The following is a 22,883-nucleotide window of genomic DNA, read 5'->3' as shown; positions in this document are numbered from 1 at the left end:
GGGGTCTGGGGGTGCTCAGCTGGTGCCCTCGCCCCAGGGCGGGGTCTGGGGGTGCTCAGCTCATCCCCCCGCCTTGTAACACTTCCTCACCCCACCAAGGAAAGGAGGACGTGGGCAGGGCTGGCGGAGCTCCTGGGTGGTGCCCTGGCAGGTGCAGCTTCCTCTCAGGCCTGCTCCTCCCCTCCCCAGCCCTGGCTGCAGCCCGGCAGGGTCCAAGCAGAGGGACATCCCCAAGGAAAGTGTGTGGCATCCCACCCCCAGGCGAAGGGGGAGCCAGCAGGTCCACTCTGAGGTCCCCCGACGAGCCAGAAGCTCCACTCCCTTTCACAGATGCCCCTGTGGGTGTCAGAGTGGAGGAGGTTTTCCATGGAAACGTGCGCAGGTGCGGCTCTGTGCCCCCGGCAGTGGGCTGTGCCCGCAGGGGCCACGGGCCACCCTGAAGGGGGCCAGCTTCCACCACCCGCCTCACCCGCCCCTGCTCCCTCTCCGTGTTCCCTCTAACGGAGCACAGCCATTAAATTGTCCCGTCCCGGTTTAGCTCTCAGAAGAGACTTCTGCCCGCCCTTCAGTTCAAGTGGCGGGGCCAAGGACGCATCCGCGCTGTGCTGTCACTGCGTGCCTAATTACAGGGACGCTGCACCAGTTGTCCAGTGCGGGGAATTTTTCTGATAAATTAAAACACTAATTAAATAGGCTATTGCAGAATTTTGAGAACATTGTAGGGTTCTGCTTCTCCAGGTAATTTGCATATCCTTCATCTGGTGAATTTAATTTTAAAGGACTTCCTTTTCGTCTCCCTCGAAGATAAAAATGGGCTTTATGCATTGTTCTTGGCTTTATTAAAACAGCTTCTCGCAGGGTTTCCACCCCCTGGCCCTGCCGTCCGGCTCGGACCCACCGGCTCAGAGTCCACGCGAGGCCACAAAAATAGCATGGAACTGACATCTGATGGAACACTAGTAGGTTTGTCTTTTCTTAAAATCCTTTAGCCAGAGACCAAACAAAATGGCCATGTTGCCGTGGCGTGCCTAGAAAGTGGTCCTTCGCTTAGACAGCGATGCAGGGAGCGGTGTGGGCACAGGCCAGACGCTTGAGGGGGCGGCGCCGTGCGCGTGGGGTCCAGGGTGAGGCAGAGGGTGTTCGTGTCTCTGTTGCACCCGGCAGAAGGGATTTCTGGAAGGAGGTCCCCTGGCTGGGGGCACCCTCGGAGCGAATTCCCCGAAACGGCAAACGTGTGGGGCCGCGCGGAGGAGGATGTCCGAGTGGCCTGGGCATCACGGAACGTGCCGGAGATGGCTGGGATGGCTTCCGTTCCAGGGCCACTTGCGCTGAAAAGAACAGGAGAGCTGTCTGTAGGACAAAGAAAGAGCAGGCGCCGGCCGGCGGCCACGTTGTGTGGAAGGGGTGGCTGCGTGGCTCTCAGAGCGAGTGGGGCTCAGAGCGGGGGGTTCACGGACACAGTGATGCTGATGGGGAAGCTGGGCCTTAACCCAGGTCACCCAGCAGGCGGCCCGGAGGGACACTCAGGTGCATTCAGACACTGAAGCAGAGAAGCATCAGTGAACACATCAATGGCCTCGGAGACCACAGGTGGTTGGCATCTTAGAGCAATGAGCAAACAGACGTTGTCCTCAAGCTTGAGGGCAAAACCGAGGCTGGGTGAGGCAGAGGACCGTGCGCAGGACCACAGCCGGTCTTCCTGTGTGCCCGCGGCTTGCCGTTGGAAACTCCCTGCGCGGTGAGGCCAGGAGTGGCCCACAAAGGGTGGCTGGCACAGGATGGGGGTCCCTCGGCGACCGTTGGTATTTGCAGAGCACAGAGGACAGAAAATCTGGACAGCGGGGATTCTGGGAGCGGAAGCCCGCCGCTCCCGGGGCCCAGAGCCTGGTGCCCACGCGCCCGAGCATGCCTGAGACTCCTGAGGGTCTCACGACAGGTCCTTCCCCGCAGCCACCGCATCGGCCTGGGGTTTCCTGGCCACTCGCGGGACGCGGAGTCTGGGCGGGTCAGCCCGGGGCCATCGCTGGACAGAATTACCGACGGGCCTGGAGCTGGGGGCCGGCTCGTGCCCCCAGATGCATATGTGGAGCCCCCACCCCCAGGCTGACTGCATTTACGGACACGGGGATAGTAAGGGTCAGACGAGGTCATGAGGAGGGGGCCCTAATCTGGCGGGATTGGGGTCCACATGAGAAGAGGAAGGGAGAGCCCCTCCACCACGTGTGGGCACCTTGGGGGGTGGCGGCCTACAGCGGGGAAGAGGGTCCTCCCCAGACACGCAGCCCACCACCCGCTCCGCGTGGGGTGCGTGGCCCCCAGCGCTGTGGGAAGTCGATGTCCATCCTTAAGCCGTGGGGCCGCCGTATTCCTGACAAGCCCACACGGCCCGAGACGGCCCTGCCCGTGGCCCCGGGCCACACACCGTGCTCCCTTGGCTTCCCCATTTCTGAGGAGGAGACCACGTGATGCAAATCCCAGGTGGTTTAGGCCTAACGGAGGTTACGGACTGCTCCTTGGTGCCTGGCAGGGCATCTTGCTGCTGTTGTGATTTGGGGCTTGATTACGTGGATTTTGGCTTCCGTCTCACTTTGATCCGTTCAGGAGACTGAACCAGGCCCCGCGCCCGCTACTCCCGGGCTGGGGCTGCGTGTCTCAGCGGCCGATTGGTTGGAGCTGAGTGACCTCCTCTGTAAAAGGCCAGGACGGCTTTGGGAGGCTCTGGGCCGGCGGAGCCTCACGAGCGCCACCCGGGCCCTGAGAAGCGGACGCACCGTCCCAGCGGCCTCCGGGGCATCACGGGGACCCGGGGCACACGTGGGCGCCGCATCGCGCCAGCTCTCAGAGGCCATCATCTTGTCTTGCGTGCCACTAAAATAGCGGAGACCAGCGATTAAACCATATTGTGATGCCCCCCTGGTCCCCAGATCACTTTGTGTTTATCGACGACCTGTGTCAGAACCAGCAGCCGCATCGACCTGCGAGCGCAGCCGTGGGTCGGGCTGTGACGGCACCTCTTTCCCACACACGGCCTGTGCTTCTCCATCGGTGTTGGTGACGCAGCGTTTCCCAAAGAGCCTACCAAGCAGCCGGTGCCCCTTCCAGAACTTTCTGGAGTTGGTCAGAAGGTGCCAGCGGCAAGTGGTCTGGTAGAACTGGGGAACGCAGACCCTTCCTCAGAAGGCCTGTGACGGACGGCATGCGGGCGGCAGCCGGTCCACGGGCCACGCGTGCACGCGGTCAGACGGGTCAGACGTGGGGGAGTCCAGGAAACAGGACACGTCAGGCTGTAAACGGGGCAAGAGTTCCTGGAAGCTGTGGTGGGGGCGGGCTGCCGTGCTCCCCTGGGGCTCCTTTCCTTGTTTTCAGGGATATTGGGAGCCAGGCATTCAACGCAGCTGAAGGACGTTCTACCCACTCACATTTAAAGCCGTTGAAAACAAAAGACTTTTGCTGGATCTACGATAGGGGTCCGTTACTATGACCTATGGGCCAAATCTAACCTGTCACCTGTTTCTGTATGGCCTGTGAGCTAAGAATAATTTCTGAATTTTAAATTAGTGCAATATCAAAATAATAGTGTTTCGTGACACATTAAAATCATGACATTCAAGCTGTGAAGTCCATAAAGTTTTATTAGAACACAGTCAAAAAAACCCAAAGGACTTGGTACCCACTCAGCCCTGCATGGTTCAGTCACCGCATTTTAGTGTCGTCTGCTCACTGGAGGTCATTTGTGTCGCCGTTTCCGGGTAGTGGGAAGGCTGGATAACCGAGTGTCCTGGGGGTGTGGTGAGCCCGCGCCGCGTGGCTCTGAGACCTGTGGGGACACGGGCAGGAGTCGCTGCCGGGAAGGCCTCCCAGCACCCGGGGCTTGGGCTGCTTGGAGGCCGATCCTGCTTCCCTCGAGCTGAGACCAGCGTGCATTTCTGGTGCAGGAAAGGGCCTGGGGCCTAGGGGACTGGTCGGCAAGCCTGCGGAAGGGTCCTAACTTTGCCCTGCAAACAGGAGGATGGCCAGCGTGCGGCCCTCTGCTTGGTGGGGGGAGATCACCTGCCGCCGGCTTTGTGGAGGAGGTTTTGTCGGGACACGACCAGGACGTCCGCTTGGGTAGGATCCCTGTGCCTTCACGCAGACCCCTGGCCTGCCCCGCCCGGCACACCTACCACCCCGCCTTCTCTAGGAGGTTTGCTGACCCTCGGACTGGGTTCTCCGCGTTATTATTGTCAGACCGGCTTTTTCATCCCTGACCCTGAAATATCGGGTACTCCTCTGTAGCAGTAAGTGCAGTCCCTTTAAAATACCCTTTTCATGTGCTTTCTCCTTCTCAGCCTATTTAAGAGCTCACTAGTATTCCCCCCAAAAGTAGCTTGACATTCAGTAAAGCGTCTCCTTTGTTCGCAGAAGAACATTAAGATCGATTGCTTTGTACTCTGGCTCTTCAAGACTGTTCCCCTCCATTCGGGGTTTACACTGGGACACCCCCTCCCCCTGCCCTCTCTCTGGCCCCGCACCCGCTGAAGGGTCTGAAAGCGTTTGCCTCCCCAGCCCAGATGGGGTTGTGTCTGCCTCGTTCTCTCAGCGCGGGGATAATTACCTGCGTGTAAAAAATAATGTTCATTTGTTCACGGGGAAAAACTTGGTACAAGACGACGAGAGGCCCCGAGGTGGGCAGACAGGCTACAGCGGGCTCCCGTTTGTAACCCTCTACGAGATATAATCCCATTACCCAAGATTAACGTGGGTGCAGGACAGTAAGAGTTGGAAGTAACCGCTATTTTCTTGTTCTCGTTCGGCATTAACCACAATTGCAAGACACTCTTCATTCTTAGGGTCTGCAGTAAAATTGTGTTTTTCCTGGTATTCATTTCCAAAATGACATGGGCTTTACCCGAAAGAACACTGCTGCAGATTTGTAAGCCAAGGTCAATTGCTTCGTGACACGACTTCTTCCCGACAAAGTGGGGGCAGGTGGCTTTGCGGTGCGGGCGTTAGGATTGCCGGGTTTTCATTTACATCTGCTAATTGTTCCAGAGCTCACTTCCCTTGGTCTCATATGGAGGGTCATCGTCCTCTGCCGGTCCCCCTCGTTCTAAGTCAGGGGCAAACTAGGGCGCGGATGAGGGACGGGGCGGCCCCCGGCACCGCTGGAGTCAGTGCCCGCGCTCAGGCTCGCCTCCCAGTGAGTCTTCTTCGTGAGCTCGGACCCTGGTCAAGGGGCTAGGGTTAGGGTGTCTCCCGATGATTGCTCAGTGAATGGCCATCAGATAGTTCTAAAATGAGACTTCACAGTACGCAGAGAATGTCTGCATTCGACGCCTCGTGCAGTGTTTGCAACAGCCGTGTGAGCTCGCTGTGATGACGCTCGCCCTGTGCGTCTGCTCCCGGGGTGGGGCGGGGGGGGGGGTGGCGGAAGGGGCCTCGTGCCCAGCGGGACCAGCTCCAGGCTCGTTCACAGCTGGGCTGTTGAATTCAGCCGTCTGCACACAGTGACTTCATGAAATGCTTTTCAATAGAGGAAAATGCTCAGAGTGTCTTGAGAACGATGAGCTCTGTAAGCTGACCCCTGTGCTTCTTAATTTTTCCTAACAGTTGACAACAAGGACAAACTGGAAAAAGCATCTGGACTGGAGATTCTTCAGGCGGGAAGCGGGTCGGTGAGTACAGGAGGGGCTGCCCTCTGAGACGCGCCTGTTGGGGTGCCGCTCCCGTCCGTGTGGGGACCCGGGGGATGGCCGTACGCGGTCCGTGTGACATCATGCTGACCTGGGAGAGGCCGGAGTTGTTACCTCCCGCTGCTTGAAGACGCCGGTCCACGGAGCCTGGCGAATGTGACGCTGTGTTCGGTGGCATTTGAAGTTGTGATTCAGCGTCCCCCTGAGAACGCAGCCACGGGGTCGGAAAACACTGAATCCTCAGAAAACACGGACTTCCTTCTTCAGAGGTTTTGTGGTGGCTAAGTTTGTGGACGTGCCCCAGCCAGAGGCATTTCTTGTACCCTCCGGGGACTCGGTGGGGGGGGGGGTGGCAGCCTGTGCCGTGTTACATGGAGACACGCGTTGGGCCGGGACACCACGCACGCGGGAGCGCCTCCGCGCTGTGACCGGGTGGCCGTGCTGCTTCAGGAAGAGGTGCTCGGCCAAACGCTCCCGCGGCAGCCACAGCTGATGGCGCCCACCTCTGGGCCCCCTGGCTGGCGCCCGCTTCCCCGTCTCAGAGCAGCTTCGTGAGTCGCACGCGGGACGACGTGGTTCCTCGCCAGGGTGGCAGCCTGCCACTCGTAAGGCAGCGTGGACCCAAACCAACCGGTGCTATTGCGTCGAAAGTGTAGATCTCACGGCCTGGGCCGTTACAGATAATTAACTGCTAGGGGGCGGCTGATTTATGAGTGCTCCTCGCTAACCGCGGAGACGCCCTCCACGGCGCCACTCAAAGATTAGCCGCTCTCGTGGGGAAATCTGCCGTTCGGCAGTTGGGAGTCCTGGCTCTCGAAATGAGAATTTTAATTAGTTGCTCCTCACAAACAGGCTCCTTTCCGCACTTGCCGAGTGGCGGGCGGGTAGGAAGGGCCTTGCAGAGAAAGCGCCCGCGTCCGTGTTCCGCTGGCGTGACGGGCAAAGTGGGGAGGAGACGGGCGGAGACTCGGTCGGCGAAGGCTCCGCGGGACCGAAAGACCCCACTGTGCTTGGTCCCTTCACTCCCAGCTCGGGCCGCGAGGAGGGTGAGCGTGTGTCAGGGAGGACGGCCCACTCGACCCCGCCCCCGCGTGCTGGCAGTGAGGGGAGGAGATGGAGACGCGGGGGTCCGGAAAGGGCCGAGCCCCCGAGGAAGGGGCCGGGGCCAGTGGCAGAAAGGGCCAGGATGGCTCGGAGCGTCGGAGTCTCGATGGAAGCTTCCGACCGTGCTGCCGGTCTGGGATGCAGCAAAGACGGGGAGCCCCTGCTCTCCTTTCCTGCCTCATCCTCACGGGGGGGGGGGGGGTCTTGTTCGGTGTCGAGTCGTTGCCGCAGGAGGTGACTGGGGAGAACGTCCACGCTGCTTCTGCCGGGAAAGCTCTGGCACCAGGAGCCCCCCCCCCCACCAGGGTCCACGTGAGGACGTGGGGCTGCCGGCCCCCCCAGACCCCAGTGCGGGGCCTGGTACCCGGGGGCCCTCTTCCTGAGGGAAACACCGTCTCCTGTAGTTTCGGGAAAGAGAGGGGACACGGCGATGGGCTGCGCCCCCGGCTCGCTCCGGCCGAGCGAGGTTTCAGAGGCGCCCTCCCGGCCGGCTGCTGAACAGCAGACGGCGAACAGCACTGTCGTTGGGACCCCAACCCTCCACCTGCTGGGGGACGCCGCTCAGACCCGGGGCTCTGGACGTTGTGACTTCGCGTCCTCGCGCCTCCCCGGCATCTTGGCCAAGCCCTGCTCCGGTCCCTGCCTCCCCGAGGTCGGGTCCCCTCTTTGAGCCCCTCTGCCCTCCGGTGGCTTGGGGGTCACCGACCCAGCTCGTGATGTGCTGCTGCAGCCCCCCAAGCTCCGTGTCTGTCTTCTCCCTGAACCTCGTGTCTCCCGGTCTCGGCTCCCCCCACACGACTCCGCCTCCTGCCCTGTCACGGGAGGTGATCGCGGCCTCCGCCTCGCTGGGTCCCTGGGAAGCCTCACAGGAAGATTCCCTGCTTCCCCAGCCCCCGCAGCCCCCGGCGGCGTGTGCTGTCCCCGTGTGGCCCGACCCGCACCTTGAACCCACGTGGAGCTGCCACATTCCGGCGAGCGGCTCCCAGTCGTGCCCAGCTTTTCCCTTCTCCGTTCATTTTGGCATCTGGACGCTCCCCGTCCCTCTTTGGCCTCGGTTTTGTGTGGTTTTCCGTGGGTGTGTGTTCTTTCGTGTTTCTGTGTCTACAGTGAGAGGGCCCCCCCCCCCCCCGGTCCGCGCCCCCCCCCCGCGCCCCCCCGCCGGGAAAAATTTTTACGGGGGGGCCGGTGGGGGCCGGGCCCCAAAAAGGGGGTGGGGGGGGGGGGGGGGGGGGGCAGACAGACCTCCCCCTGGCAGAGCTCCCCTCCCGCTGGGAGCCGGGGCCCACGGAGGGACCGGGCTCGCTGTCCCCTGTCAAGACAGAGCCCTGCGTCACCTCCACTGGTTTTGTCTCTCTGTCTCACGTGGACAAACCATCTCTGCGTTTCCGTGCCACGAGCCTCACTCCGGGTCGCGTGGCGACCACGAATCAGGTCCACGTCCGGACAGCCTCCCCGCTGCCGTCACCCCCTCTCCCTCCTGGCCTGGCCTCCTCACCCGTGGGCTTGGGAGCCCCGTGGCCTCGACGTCTGCCCTTCTCTCCACCGGCACACAGGTTCACGCTCACCTCCTCGGTCGCCACCCGCGTCACCGCCTGTGCCGTCCGTTCCCGTGTCCGCCAGCGGCGGCGCTGTCGGGAGCCTCCGGGCTTCGGCGCGAGTGTTTGTTTTCTTTCTCCGCCCCCGCGGGGCTGCGGCTTGGGGGTCAAAGGGCGTGTTTCGCTGGCTTTCCCATCGCCCTCTTGCCGAGGGAGCACAGACTCACCGGCACGGATCTCGGGGGACGGCTCCGCACCCGCCAGACGGTCATTTGCAAGCGCTTTCACTGGCCGTTCCCCGTGCGCGCCCTTGGCGATTCCCCCCTCCCTCGTGTGCGCACACCCCCACCCCCCTCCGTCCACGCCCCTGCCACGTGCCTCCTGCGCCAGAGCTCTGCATCCCGCCCGTGTCTACGCTGCCAGCTGGGACGAATGTCGGGTCCCCTCCGCTCTTGCCCCCTCTGCACTAGCACATCAGCCCCCCCTCTCCGGCTCGTGGCTGTCAGCACGCAGTCCGCTCCCGCGTTGCCCGCGCTGTTAAGTAAAACCCCGACGCCAGAGATGCCTTCCCGGCAAACGCTTCAACATCGGTGCGTATTTCCCACACACGGCGCCTCCCCCGCCTGCTCCCTGCACCCCTATCACCGCTCGGTCTCCCCCGTTGTTGAAGGTTCTGCATTCAGCCGCCTCTGACTCACGGCTGCCACACCAGCCGCCCCCTCCTGGACCGCAGTCCCTTGTCCCCCAGGCAGGTCTCACTGACCACTGAGGTCCCGCTCTGACGCCCCCAAGGCACAGTCTTCTTCCTTGTACTGCCTCCCGAGGGATCGCGTCCGGGCCTTGGCTTTGTTGTTACCCATAGGATGGTGACCCCAGACTCCCCTCCCCAGGCCGACACGCTCAGTGTGCCCCAGTCACCCCTGCGTCTCTGCACCTGGAGGTGTGGCGAGCCATCTCAGCCCACGAGGGCAGAGCAGGACACCCGAGCTCCCTGCCACCCCATCTCCGTCCCCGAGGTTCTGCGTCCCACAGACAGAAAGGGTGTCACTGTCAGCCGTGCGGTGCGGTCTAGGCATTGGATTGACCCGATTCCCCGGGCAGGCGGGGAGGTCCTGCTAGGTGGGGATGGGGTGCCAGCAAGCCCCACCCCCCCCCCCCCCCCCCCCCCAGCACTGGCTCCTTCCTTTTCACCCACCTGACTCATTTCCCTCTGGTCCCTGAGTGGCCAGAGCCTGACCTCGCCACCTTCAGGGGCGGAAACAACCACCCCCGGGGACTGGGACCCGGCCGTGCAGACTCCCCTGCCATCCTGGCCGCCCCCCAAGCCCTGTCTCGTCCGAAGCCCCAGGGCTTTCTTGCTGCACCGCGTGTGTGGAGACCAGCTCTCCATTCGCCTGCCCTTGTCCTCCTGGCGGTCTCAGAAGACAGCGCTCCCTCACCTTGAAGTTGACTGAGGTCGTTCTTGGCAGGTTCTCCTGCCCAGGATCCCCGCCCCCTCCCCGGACTCCTGCCAAAGCCGAGCACATTCAGAGGCCGCCCCCGATGGAGGCAGGGGCGCCGGTGGGTTTGGAGCTGGTTTTAGAAAGTGAAAATGGGAACAAAGGGGGCAAAAGTGGAGGTGTTTTTAAAAAGCTAACGTCTCTTTCTCTGACGTTAACCGTGTCGTGCCGTATTAGGGCTGATTTTGATGATTCTGGGGTTTTTTTTTTCCATGTATTTGCTGTGCATCTGCTAATTCTGAGTCTGGAGTGAGTGGTGGACGGTGGTTGCTAAATGCCTCGCGGTCTCTCTCCCTGGTGCTCGAGACTCACACACGTGGTGGCAGAGCCAAAGCCCTTTAAGCCAAATGGAAATACCTCGAAACAAAACTTAAAGGAAATGAACAGATTACAGTACACGCACACATTCCTAGTAGATCGGGGGTATTTTGTCGTGTTTCAGGATCTGATTTCTGACATCTTGAAAGGGTTTGCATTTTCTTCAAATTAATAAAGTCATGTTTCTTCAAAAGGAAAATTATAATATTACGAGAAAAATTCAAACATTTAGAAGGAAAATCATCTAGATGATTGTCACTGGGAGGGATCCGGGAGGGCAGACCCCTGCGTCTAGCTCCCGTAAGTGCATGTGAAATACGGAGTTACTTTCTGATCTCGTGACGGTGTGATCTCAGCGGGAGAGTGGCTGCCCCTCGAGCCCGGCATTGCTCCCAAGCCTCGGAAACTCAGCAAGGGAGCTTCAGAAGAGCACACGGCACCACACAGTGGTCCTGGTTCAGATCGAACGCTGAGGGCCTGCCGCGGAAGGAGCCCGGGATGGTAATGAGCTCTCCGTCACCCGGCAGATTCAGGCAGAAGAGAGACGGCCATCTGTTCAGATTCTGAAAAAGGAAATCTTTCCATCTAGTGTAGGGAGGAGAAAGTTTTCCTCACCCTCCTAGGGTCCCTGGCTGGGGACAGTTACACCGGCAAAGACCGATGAGCAGGAGAAAGGTACACAGGTGTGTTCAGTACAAGTTTCATGTGGCACGGGGGCATAAGGAAATGCAGACCTGAGTAGTTCCTGTGGGATTTGACATAACGGGCAGCCGTGGGGAGCACGGTAGGTTGAGGGGTGCGTGGGAAGGGCGGTCGTGGGGAGCACGGTAGGTTGAGGGCTGTGCGGGAAGGGCGGTCGTGGGGGTCTGAGGGAGGCCTGTTTGCAGGGATCTGCTCAGTGTCCCTCTGTCTAGGAGATACAGGCTGTCCCTTCCTCCGGACACAGAGGACCCTCTCTGGTGAGGGTCCGTGACCTGCTTCAGGGAGAAGGGGCGGCCGGGGAACCTTCCCGCTCTGGTGCCGTCGGGACCTCCTTCGGGTGGAGATATTTGCATGTCGAGGCGCCGTATTGGGGCAGCGTGTCCTGAGCCCCGTCCCGGTGTGGTGGGGTGTGGGGCGTGGGGGGGAGGTGAGGTGGACCCCACCCTCATCGCCACCCCCCTTTGCTTACCTGTGCACGTCTCTTGCTTCTGTCACCTCTTGGGCCCCTGGGCCACGACTTTGTTCAAAGAAAGGAATCCGGGGCCAAGACTATGCTGATCCCAAATGTCCCTTAAAAGTCCGTGACGCTGTGCTCGTGTGTCGACCCCAGGAATCAGTGTGCGTTCACCACACGGTGTGTGTGCACGTGTGATACCTGGTACCGTGCGGTGTGACGGATGTTTGAGAAAACAGCCCCTTCCTCCGCAGAACCCCACAGGGACCGCTGAGGCGCACGTGGGCACCGCATGCAGACTTGGGCTGAGTCCCTGGGGCCCTGCCCACCCCCAGATGCCCTGCTCGGTGGGTCCGGTTGGACAAGGACATGACTTGACCTTGACATAGAGGGACCTTTGCCCAGCATGACCATCAGGGTGAGCGTCCCCAAAAACAGAGATGGGGGAGGAGCGCCACCTGACCTCAGGTTTGGGGGAGGCTGTCCCCTTCCATGTCGTGGATGGCGCGGGGACCTGCCTTCGTCGTGCCTGGTGGACTCACAGGGTAGTTGACGGGGCTCTTGGCACGAGGAGTATGACCACGGCCCTGCCGGCAGGGGACCGTCCGGCCAGTCAGCCTCGTGGCGACCAGGGAGGCGGGGTCACGGGCCAGTCTCACGGGGCCTGGAGCGTGATCTGGAGTCTCGTCTGCAGGCAGTCGCGTGGTTTCTTCAGTAAAGATCAAATGTGCTCAAAGTCACGCACTCAGCTCGTAGAGAGCTCATGAGGGTGGTTGCCCACAGCCTAGACAGCTTCCCCGCCGCGTCCCAGGGGCTTATCGTAGAGGACCTTTGGAAAAATCAAACCCGAGAAATACAAAGCCAGAGGAAGGTAACTAATTACACTGGAAGAATCAAACAGAATGTGATGATTTCATTAAAAATCGTTCTGAGGCCTCTCACGGTGAGGCAGCCACGTCACCTGTTTGCACAGGCAACGTGCAAATACACGCATGTGGTCCCTCGCACGGCTGGGGGATGCTAAGCGAGTTCTCTCCTTTCCTAGAAATGTCTTTAATGCGATTTTTGACTGTTTATTTTGAACGTGTTGTAGGTTCGCAGGGACTTGGAGAGACGGTGCCAAGATGCCCTGTTTGCCCTTCACCTCGTGTCCCCCAGACCAGGAGGCTGATGTTCGCTCAGCACGTGCATAGTTGTGTCCCTTTACCTTTGATGCCCTTCTCACGGTTTTAATAAGGAGAAGACCAGAGTGCGCGTTCACGTGTACAAACTTGTGAGGGCGCGACGGGAGACACCCCGGTGCACGTCCCCGGGCTCCGTGTGGCCACGCCAGCCCCTGCTCACCTGTCGACCTCACAAAATGTGAGAGAGAAAGGTGAAAATAACTCAGGTCATCATGTGTTTGTAAGGATCTCCCTCGGCACTGTGTCGCACAGGGAGGACGCCGTGAGTGATATAAAACATCCCTGCTGCTGGGATCCAGGCGCACCTTGGGAATCCCGGGGGAGGGGTGCTGGCTGTGGGCAGTTGGTGGGGGCAGGTGGTGGGAGCCTAACGTGGAGATGGGGGGCTCGGGGATGGGTGCCGTCGGAGGTGTGGAGTCCGTGAGAGAACGGACGGCGGGGCGGAGGATAAGTCTGCCGGGTGGGCAAGATGGGGGCGTCAGGGTGGACAGGGTCTCTCGGGCAGAGACGGTAACGTTGTGTTGTCGTGAGTCCGTGCTACCTGTAGAAAAACGAGGCGTCCTCCCCTGGACATGCCCGAGCTCCCACGGCTCGCCCACGGCTCTTCCGTGACCAGAGGCGCCCCGAGAGTCCAGGGCAAACTTGGAACCTCTCTGCAGAAACACACACACTCCTACGCACGCCAGGGTGGTTCCAGGGACGCACGGCGTCCCCACCCAGTGCCCAGGCCCCCAACAAGCTTCTGGGAGCCGTGGCTGACTGGCTGCTGGGGCTCGGGCGGTTCCAGAGAGATCTGGGCTCCCCGTGTTTGTCCTTTGGTTCAGGAGTCACCTTGGGTTATGCTAATGTGCATTTCTGAACCCAGAAAATGGAATTTGTTCTTCCTAAAGCAAAAAGTGCACGAGTCCTAAGAAAAGCCTGTTGACTTGTCAACATTCTTAATTTGTGTTTGAAATGAGAGCGATCTGCATGAAATTGCATTAAAGTATTGGCAGGGCCTTCCCAGATCTGTTCTGTTCTCAGCCCGCTGGGCAGAGGTGATGGGGGTCAGAGGTCAGCTGAGAGATGCTGAGGGGCTCTGAGTTCTGCTGGAGCTCAGCTCTCCCCCCGCCGGGCCCACCAGGCCCCACTGCTGCTCTCCACACTGTGTTCTCATTTCTTAAAAGTGAAGAAAATCACACAGAACTGTGTTCGATGTAATTAACAGCACTTGCCATATCGACAAATACGAGTTTATTATGAAACAGCATTTTTTCCTTCTGAAATGCTGTAGTAAGTACCACGTCACGTGGGCCACGAATGTCTTTTCAATACTTTTTGTGGTTTAGAGGCAGGAGAGGTGCCATGTGATGTGGCAGTTGCTATCGTGACAGATTCAATTTTTATTCAACATCAGAGCAGACAGTCACGTCAAATGAAATAAGGAGCGTCCGCCTGGGGCACCTCAACCGCCCCGCCCCGCCCGCGCCTGCTCCCAGCGCCTCCCCCTGCATTCTGGGGGGAAGTGTGCCCACCAGTACGTGTCTCCCTCGCAGGCTGTTATGGCTGGGATTTGAGGGTGTCCCCGTAAGGCGTGTGGGTCCGTCTCACTAAAGTGGGGTATTGTCTCCGTGGCTTCCTCTGAGTTAGTGGGGGGTCAGGAGGGTATTTTCAGTGAAAGAGCTAAGCTCTAGAGACACTAAGCTCTCCAGCTCTCAGAGGGTAACGTTTCAGAAACCCCTTGGAAGGCTCAAGCGGTAAGACTTGGAATTGCTGGAAAGAAAGTGAGGAAGCGTGGAGGGAGTAATCCCCAGCCCAACCCAACACAGCCGCCCTGGCCACCAGCCGCACGCGGCTCACAGACGAGGAAACCGAGGCTCAGAGCCTCAGTGATGGGGGCGGCGGTCAGGTTTCAGCCAGGACGGTCTGATGCCAAGCCTGTGTCTTACTCCCCAGATGGTGCCGCCCCGGCATCCACGGTGACGGTGCCTTCCAGGGGACATCCAGCCCCCTGTGGGACCCTTCGGACAGAGTCCCAGCGGCTGCCGGCCCTGAGCCCTCTGCGCCAGCCTGGGCTTTGGGCAAGAGGTGGAACGGCCCGGCGTGGTCTGCGGGCGGCTGTGACAAAGCACCGCACGCCAGTGGCTCAGACGGCACAGGTGTGTGTCAGCTCCGGACTGGCATCCCGGGTCGTTCCCCAGTGGCCGTGACGAAGGACCAGTTCCAGGCTCTGACCACCTGCACCTGCTGTCCCGTGCACGTCTGTGCTCGTGTCCAGACTTCCCCGTTTCATAAGGACACCTCTCCTATTGGACCGGGATCTCTACAAAGACTGGGTCTCCAAATAAGTTCCCCCCAAGTAGTGGGGGTTATGACCCCAACATATCATCTGGGGGGACATGCTGGCAATCTCCCCTCCCCACCCCACCCAAGCGCTCAGGGTTTAGAAAGCTGCTTCCCTACCAGGGGTCCTGAAGTCGGGAGTGGGGTGGAGCTGTCTGGGATGAACAGACGCCCCGTCCTCGGGGCCAAGGGGGCGCGTCGTCCCTCGGCAGCCTCCTCCTCCCCGTGAAGGGCTCCCATGGCACCTGTCAGAGCGTAGTCGAGTTATGTGATTTCATGTCTGTCCCCCTTTAACCGTGCGCTCAGGAGTAAAATCCACGTGTGTCTTAATCATCCCCGGTGTCTCCAGCGCTCGGCACAAGGCCTGACATATGGCAGGAACTCAATAAACACTCGTTGAAGCGAATTGAATCGTGAACCCTGGCTGCAGGGCAGACGCCCCTTATTGGCACGTTCCGTCCCTTTATGCTCGCTTTTTCATGGATCATTCAGACTGCCTTTCCCGGGGCTCTGAAGCCCCCGTAGAAAATATATTGCACATTGTGTGGGCTGGGTCTGCTGTCGCTGAAACAGCAGAGGACCGTGCTCCTCACCGCAGTCCTAGGCTGCGTCCCCATGACAACTGATTTGAATACCTTAATTGCTGATTTGAATACCTCCTCTTTGCTTAATCCAGGGGTCTAAAAAAAAGGCTCTTTCCATCCGTATGAAATAATTAGTAATCAATATAACAGAAAATATCATCAAATGCTAAACTTAAAGCAATCTCATGTCAGAACAGACATGAGACCCACACAGTGGTCGTCCAGGATGGTGCAGGTAAACGTGTCCACACCCCCCTGCGGCGAGAAGGGGGATCCGCCGTCCTGACGCCCCTGAAACCGGGCCTGTTCTTCAGCCTGCCTCACACCCAGCAGAGCCACTGACACTGCATTAGCAGCCACGGCCGTGAACCCGCCTCTAACTACGGTGCTTGCGAGTGGGGGTTGTGGCCGGAGCTGGGTCACAGGTCCCTGCCGGGGGGCATTGGGGCCAGCAGGACGCACCTCCTTCTCCCTCACCTGGGCTCCCAGGCTCAGGGTGGCCGTCCACACCAGGCCCTGAGATCAGGGGCCACGTGGTCCTCCCGCGTGCCACAGGTGAGGTGCCCCCACAGCCGGTCTGCACGGGTCCCGTGGCCCTTCTGTCTCCTGTCTGGATGGTGGCCACCACTCCTGGGTGTCGGAGCCTGGGGCCCCTGTAACACAGGGCCACAAACTGGGGGCTTAAGACGGAGGAATTGATCTCTTGCACTGCGGAGGCCAGAACCCCAAATCCAGGTGTGGGCAGGGCTGTGCTCCCTCTGAGGCCTCCAGCCTCTCTGCCTCTGCCAGCTTCTGGTCTTGTGGCCATCCTTGGAGGCCTGTGGTTTCTCGACCCATCTCTCTAGCCTTGCCTCTGTGGCCATTTGGCTCCTCCCATGCGTCTGTCCTTAGAAGGACACCCACCCGTCACGTTGAACCGAGGCCCACCCTACCCCGGTGTGACCTCATCTTAACCTGATCACGTCTCCAAAGACCCTATTTCCAAATGAGGCCTCTCTCAGATAGCGAGGGTTGGGAACTGTATGTGCCTCTTCGGGAGACACAGATCTGATCCACAGAAATCACAGATGTCCTCTCCCCTCTCCCCTCCTGACTTGAAGCCCCAGGATTGATGGCTGACGGACCTCCCACTGAACTTTTCTCCTTTTGGGGATACGGTATTTTGCTCATGTGATTGTATGGACCAAGTCGGCCTCTCCAGCCTGATCTGTTTCCCCTTTAATGATCTAGTTGGACCCCCAGACCACACACACACACACACACACACACACACACACACACACACACATGCGCGCGCGCACCCCTGTCTGCCCGGTGCTGACAAAACTGGGGAGACCCAGTGTCAGCATCCAGGGTTGGGGTCATCACGGTTCACACCTGTCCCGTGAAACCTGAGAGAGTAAAGAGTGTGTGGACGTGGCCCATTCGTGGGCCTCTCCCGTGATTCCATGTTTTCAGGTAAATGTGAAAAGGAAATCCAAATTTTTATTAAACTAGCTAATTCTTGTTGTATTGCTATATTAAGTTATTTTTTCTCATCAAGATTCTTAAGAGTCAAAGCCCTCAGACACATGAGCGCCGGAGGTCTCTGTGATATGAAGTAATTTTTAGCCGGAGGCTACGTTAGGCACACAACACTCCCACCCACGAGGCCGTGAGCAAAACCCAAGTTTTCCAGATTCTGAACAAGCTATACCCTCCTCCCCGGGTCGGGTCGAGCGGGTGACTACCTTCTGGACGTGTGGTCGAGGGTCAGCAGGTAGAACTCAGCTTCAGGAGCCCACAGGTGCGTCTGCGCTGCCAACCAGACCTTTGCTCTCTGAGCACCCGGAGCCCCTCCGAGCCACACCTGGACCCTGCAGGGCACTGACTGCGGTCTGGTCACCGGGGATAGAGAAGGGAGGGGTGCATCCTGTTGCAGCCACGGGACCGCCCCTCCCTGGGTACTGAACACGGGCCCAGCCCCGGCCTGAGGGCAGCCCCTCCTTTCCACACCACACGATATATGTGCTTTATAATCCTGTGTCAGGGGACCCTCGGAACGGCAGGTGCAGACAGACCCCACGCCTCGGAAGGGAGGAAGACCGAGGCCGCTGGGCGTCATTTCTGTGCGACAGGGGCCCCAGGTAATGGTTGGCTAGTGAGGCTCCTGCGTGCACAACCCTTTCATGGGACTATAGCTGTTGTTCTTACAGAGAACGTAAAGCAAAAAGAAAATTCTCAACAAGGAACTTTCTTCCCTTGACCAGCACTCGGATTTAATGCTGCACTGAAAGCATAAGCTTGTTTCCTCCGTCGCGTGAGGGGACCCACCGTGCGATCACACATGTGGCATACCTGAGGGGTTGTGTTTCCTGCCACACAGTCGGGGCACCTGAACCACCCACTTCCTGGTCACACATCCTGGGGCCACAAGTGTGAGGTCACGGTTGCTTTCCTCCGAGGCCTCTCTCCTTTGCCCTGTGGATGGCCGTCTCCCTCTGTGTCCACTTGTGGTCCTCTTGTGGTCCTCCTGTGCGTGTGTGTCTGTGTCCTGATACCTTCGAAGGACGCGATCGGATCGGCTCAGCGCCCATCGCAGGGGCCGCATTCTGACTTAATCATGTCTGCACAGACCCCATCACCAAATACAATCACGTTCTGAGGTCCTGGGAGCAAGGGTTCAGGATACGAGGGGGGCACAACTCAGCCCGTGACGCTGCCCCGTGGTCAAACCTGGCCTGTTTGTGTCAGAGTCCCAAAGATAGTGTGTAGATAAGCTCACTTCTGAGAAACACGTGTTCGCCGTGTTCTACACCACAATTAACAGTTGATAGAAGAGTAAAACATACCAAGCCAGTGAGCGACAGACAAGGTGAAGACCAGTGTGCATTTCTAGAAAGATAATGGGACACTTCTGTGCACAGAGCCACCAAACCCGTGGTATCATCTGGGACATCCAGCCACAGCGAGGGAGTAAAAGTTACCACATGGCCTGAATCAGGGGGTCTCACCAGTGGTGGTGCTCAGGTGGGAAACCCGGCGTCCTAAGCAGCAGGGGAGGGCTGGCCATGGTCGACTGGCCCTCGAGGGGCCTCCTTCCTCCAGTGGGAAGTGACAGCCAGGGCCAGAGGCAGACACTCCCCTCCAGCCTGGGGTCCCCTGGATAAAACTCTTGACGTTGAAACAATATCGATCGTGTTGCGATTTTATTTCTTTGGCGAAGGGTTTCTTTGTGGCTTATTTACTGATGGAAGCCTTTTCATTTTGGTGTGCAGCAGGTAGAGTAATGAATTTATTTTAGAAATGTCAGTGATGTTTCATGATGCTGCCTTCGGCAGCAACATAAAAGGGACTGATTGTTAAACTGCTAATTTACAGATCTTCTCTAAGTGAATGCAAACAAATTCTGGTCCTCAAAGCCCTGCTAATATACAATGTTCAATTTTTAATTTCCAGTCCATCTTAGATTATGGGGATGAAAAACAATATTTAATCCCTCGTTAACACATGAATAAGCGGAAGCTGTCATTTTCAACCAGACAATAACGGGATTATCTCAAGAACTGTCAGTTTATGTGAAAACATTATGTTGCCCAAATTTTCATAAAAATTAGCAGTGGATAATATTCAAGATCAGAGCCATGGAAAGAGGAAAGTCTGCATTCATGGTAATAAATATTCATATTTGTCTGCTCAGGAGATGAAAATCTAATCAAGAGGCTATTGATGCGCTGGCTTTTTTTTTTTAACCAAGACGTTTCATCTAAATTGGGTTTGATATGGAAATTAGTCTCACTGGAGTCCTCCAGGCTGGGAGCACGGGAGGATCAGGGGTGGGGCGTCCGCGGAATCAGGTGCTGCTCCGGCGGTGGGGCTGCAGACCACAGCCACCGCCAGCGTGGGAACCCAGCATCTCGCTTCGCTCAGGGTCCTGGGTGTCTAACGAGATGGAGTGCTGTGGACCCTCCCTCTCCTTTTTAAGAAAAACACAACATAATTTCATGCCAGTTAACTCGTAGCTACTGCAGGGTTAAAATCATCTGTGTTTTTGCTTTTGTTGACAATTACCATAAATCAGAAGACGCTCTGCATGAAGCTTAATGAAATATGCATGATTTAAAACAGAAGATAGTAGCTGCAGGATGCTGCTTTATGTGTGTGTGTGAGGGTGTGTGTCTGTGTGTTTATCTCTGTGACTGTATCTCTGTGTATGTGTGTGTCTGTGTATGTCTGTAAGTGTGTGTGTTTGTGTGTGTGTGTGAGCTTGTGTCTGTGTGTATGTCTGTGTGTGTGTGAGTGTCTCTGTGTGTGAGGGTGTGTGTCTGTGTGTGTGTCTGTGTGGGTGTATCTCTGTGTCTGTGTGTCTGAGTGTCTCTGTGTATGTGTGTGTCTGTGTGTGTGTGTGTCTGACTGTGTATGTCTGTAAGTGTGTGTGTTTGTGTGTGTGTGTGAGCTTGTGTCTGTGTGTATGTCTGTGTGTGTGTGAGTGTGTCTGTGTGTGTGAGGGTGTGTGTCTGTGTGGGTGTATCTCTGTGTCTGTGTGTCTGAGTGTCTCTGTGTATGTGTGTGTCTGTGTGTGTCTGACTGTGTATGTCTGTAAGTGTGTGTGTGAGCTTACGTCTGTGTGTATGTCTGTGGGTGTGTGTGTCTGTGTGTGTGAGTGTATGTGTGTCTGTCTATGTGTGTCTGTGTGTGTATCTGTGTGTGTGGGGGGGGTGGGTGTGTGAGTGCCCGTGACCTGGCATATGTCTGTGTGTGTGAGTGTGTCTGTGTGTGTGTGTGTGTGTGTGTGTCTGTGGGTGAGTGTGTATGTCTGTCTCTGTGTCTGTGTTCCCGATACTTTCTTGAAGGCTACACTTTTGTCTCCGCTTCAACAAGCATTTGAAAACACTGGACCCGGCAGGCGCTCATTACTGAACACAGTGCAGGCCGGTCCCACTGTTTCTGGCCCCATCGAGGCACCCTGTCTTCACCATCCGTGAGTGGCCCAGGCCACTGAGAACCCACCCCCAGCCCTCAGGGGTCTCCCTCACACCTCGGGCCCCCAAGTGGAGCAGAACCTTCCACAGCCCACACTTACAAATTCCTGGAGAGCAAGAGCAAGATACGCCGTTGCATCCTTGGCAAAGGACCAGATACCGCTCTTTAGCACGCCAGAGGCCGAGTAACCGAGTGGCCTCGTGGCGTATCCGAAACGTTTCCTGCTTCCATAAGCAGGATCTTCCCTAGGTCACCGTAATTACGGTAAAGAGCAGAATGTTTACGTTGACGTGTATTTTAAAACTGTGACCCCAACACATCCTTTCCATTCACTCTATCCCCTCACTCAAGTAGAGCGGATTATTGTGGGAAAGCCCGTGGAAAACGTGGCTTCTCGGGGCAAGGTTTTCTGGAGACAGGTCTCCTCCCGCAGCCCCTCCCAAGCCGGGGCAGGAAGGAAAAGCTTTCCTTCCACACGTGCTGCTTGGAGCTCCGTGCGTGTCCCTGACGTGGAGGTCTCGCCTTCACAAGAGCTGTGTCCCGTTTCCCCTGCGGCCCTGCCTTCCCGTGCGCCTTCAAGACCTCGGGTTTGATGTGGGTCCATCCAGAGATATTTCATCCTAAGGCTGGCAGGGGGGCCGGGGACTGAGAGGCAAGAGAAGGAGCTCGCCAGGCCGGGTCCCCTGGGCCCCCCGGGGCTGTGTCCACATCACTTCCTACACGGACGGCACATTAATGGGTCTTTCTCGGGAGAAGGCGTTCCTCCTACAAGTCGGGTGTGGGGCGTGTCCCTGCCACCCACTGTCCTCCCCCGGGGTCGCTGGAGCAGGCTTCCGCACGCCTGTGCGCCCACCGCCCACAGGTACCGCGTCGTCCTGACGGCCGCCCCCGACTCCACCCCGACAAGTTCCTCCGCCTGGAACACAGAACGTGGGAGGCGGTGTGCGCACTGCAAGCCTGTGGGCGCCCCCCAGCCTCTCCTCGCGCTCGGGGGCCGCCGCCGCCCCTGCGTCCGACCCTCCCAGTGTGGCCCTGGCCTTCACTGCCCGTGGCAGGTGAAGAGCGAGCTGAACCCCTTGTCTGAAGCCACCGAGTGCTGTGCCGACACCTGTGATCCCCGGGTGTCAGCGAGGGCTCTGAGAGGAGCGGGGCCGGTAAGTGGGGGGGGGCGGTTCTTAGGAATTGACCACCAGCGGTGGACGCCGAAAAGTCCCCACCACCCGCCATCTGCAAGCCGCAGGTGCAGGGAGCCCGAAGCCCCGCCCTGAGCCCCCCGGGCCCAGGCCCGGCGGCGGCGGGATGACCGCGGGCGGGAGGAGATGCGTGTCCCAGTCTCGCAGACGGCAAGCCCCACCTTCCCCCGCCTCCTCGTTCCCATCTCTTCTGGAGACACGACAGGGACACGCCCGGCAGGAGCGTTTCGCCAGCCACCCCCACCCCTGGCCCCGTCACGTGGCTGTCCCAAGACCACACTTGCAAATGCAGCGTCCGTGGTGCCGACCGTGTTTCTCCAGCACCGACTCTGCCCTCAGAAGCCTGGCGAGGAGAGGACTCGGCCTGAGGGTTTCCCGCTGCCGCGAGCCACGGACGAAGACTTTCCTAGAGCTGGCGTGGGCGCTTGTCCACGTGGCCCGGCCCGTCGGGTGCTGCTGTGGAAGAGGATCCGGGAGGCAGGCAAGCGCGGGTGCAAGTGGACTGTTCCGGAAGCAGGATCTGTCGAGCGGCTCTCGAGCCGGTGCTTCCCCAGACAGAGAAACAGCGAGAACTCACCGCAGTCTGCCGCCAGACCCCGCGGGGAAGCCGGGCCCCCAGGGCCGGCCGGCCCAGACTGCCGGCCCGCCGCAGCCACCGGGGGTCACACTTGCATTCTCCTCCCCGTGTCAGGGGCCGCGGGGGGCCGGTCTCCACACGCTGGCGGATTTGCCGCGACGGACAGATGGTGCCGGCGAACAGGAAAGACGCCCTCCGGGCTCTGGGAAAGGCCGTCTGGGCGGCCCCGCGTTCAGGACTCCCGGGCAGCCCTCCTCCCGTTCAAGTCCCCACCGTCCCCCACCGGAAGGATGGTGCCTGGCCTCCGGCAGGGTTCCCGGAAATGACCGACGCGGATCTTCCCATTTCCTGCTATAGATACTTGAAGCCAAGGGAAGGACGCGACAACACTCTCCGGCCCGAGGAGACCTGTGAACCTTCTGCTTTCCCCTTGTTTGAGGAACCGGGGATCCCCCACGGGAAGCCCCGTAACCAAGCTCCCCGTCTCCGAAGTGGGTGAAGTCGATGAGTGTTCATTTTGCAGGGACCCTGCCCTCGGCAGAGGAATTCCCACGGCACTTTTCCACCTATCTGTGCACGTGTGTGTGCACGTGTGAGTGTAAGCACGCGTGCGCACGTGTGCACAAACCCGTGAATGTGTGTGTGCATCGTGTGTGTGTGAGCCTGTGAATGTGTGTGTGCAAGCACGTGTGTGCATGTGTGCATGAGCCTGTGAATGTGTGTGCATGTAAGCACGTGTGTGCATCATGTGTGTGCACGAGCCTGTGAATGTGTGTG

At 58.8% G+C, this 22,883-nt stretch overlaps 1 protein-coding gene across 1 annotated transcript in view; it reads left to right on the top strand.

Moving 5' to 3' along the window:
- The window catches only part of PTPRN2 (protein tyrosine phosphatase receptor type N2), a 748,038-nt gene that overhangs the window by 474,128 nt on the left and 251,027 nt on the right, over nucleotides 1-22,883 (top strand). The window contains exon 12 of the mRNA XM_040464596.1: nucleotides 5,590-5,654. Coding sequence (XP_040320530.1) covers nucleotides 5,590-5,654 — 65 coding nt within the window. The remainder of the gene's footprint in view (nucleotides 1-5,589; nucleotides 5,655-22,883) is intronic.

This window comes from Herpailurus yagouaroundi, unplaced genomic scaffold (genome assembly GCF_014898765.1).
Source record: "Herpailurus yagouaroundi ecotype Mexico unplaced genomic scaffold, PumYag 483, whole genome shotgun sequence".
NCBI classification, from domain to species: Eukaryota; Metazoa; Chordata; class Mammalia; order Carnivora; family Felidae; genus Herpailurus; species Herpailurus yagouaroundi.
The sequence above is the reverse complement of the archived record's forward strand: the minus strand, read 5'-3'. Positions and strand labels throughout refer to the sequence as shown.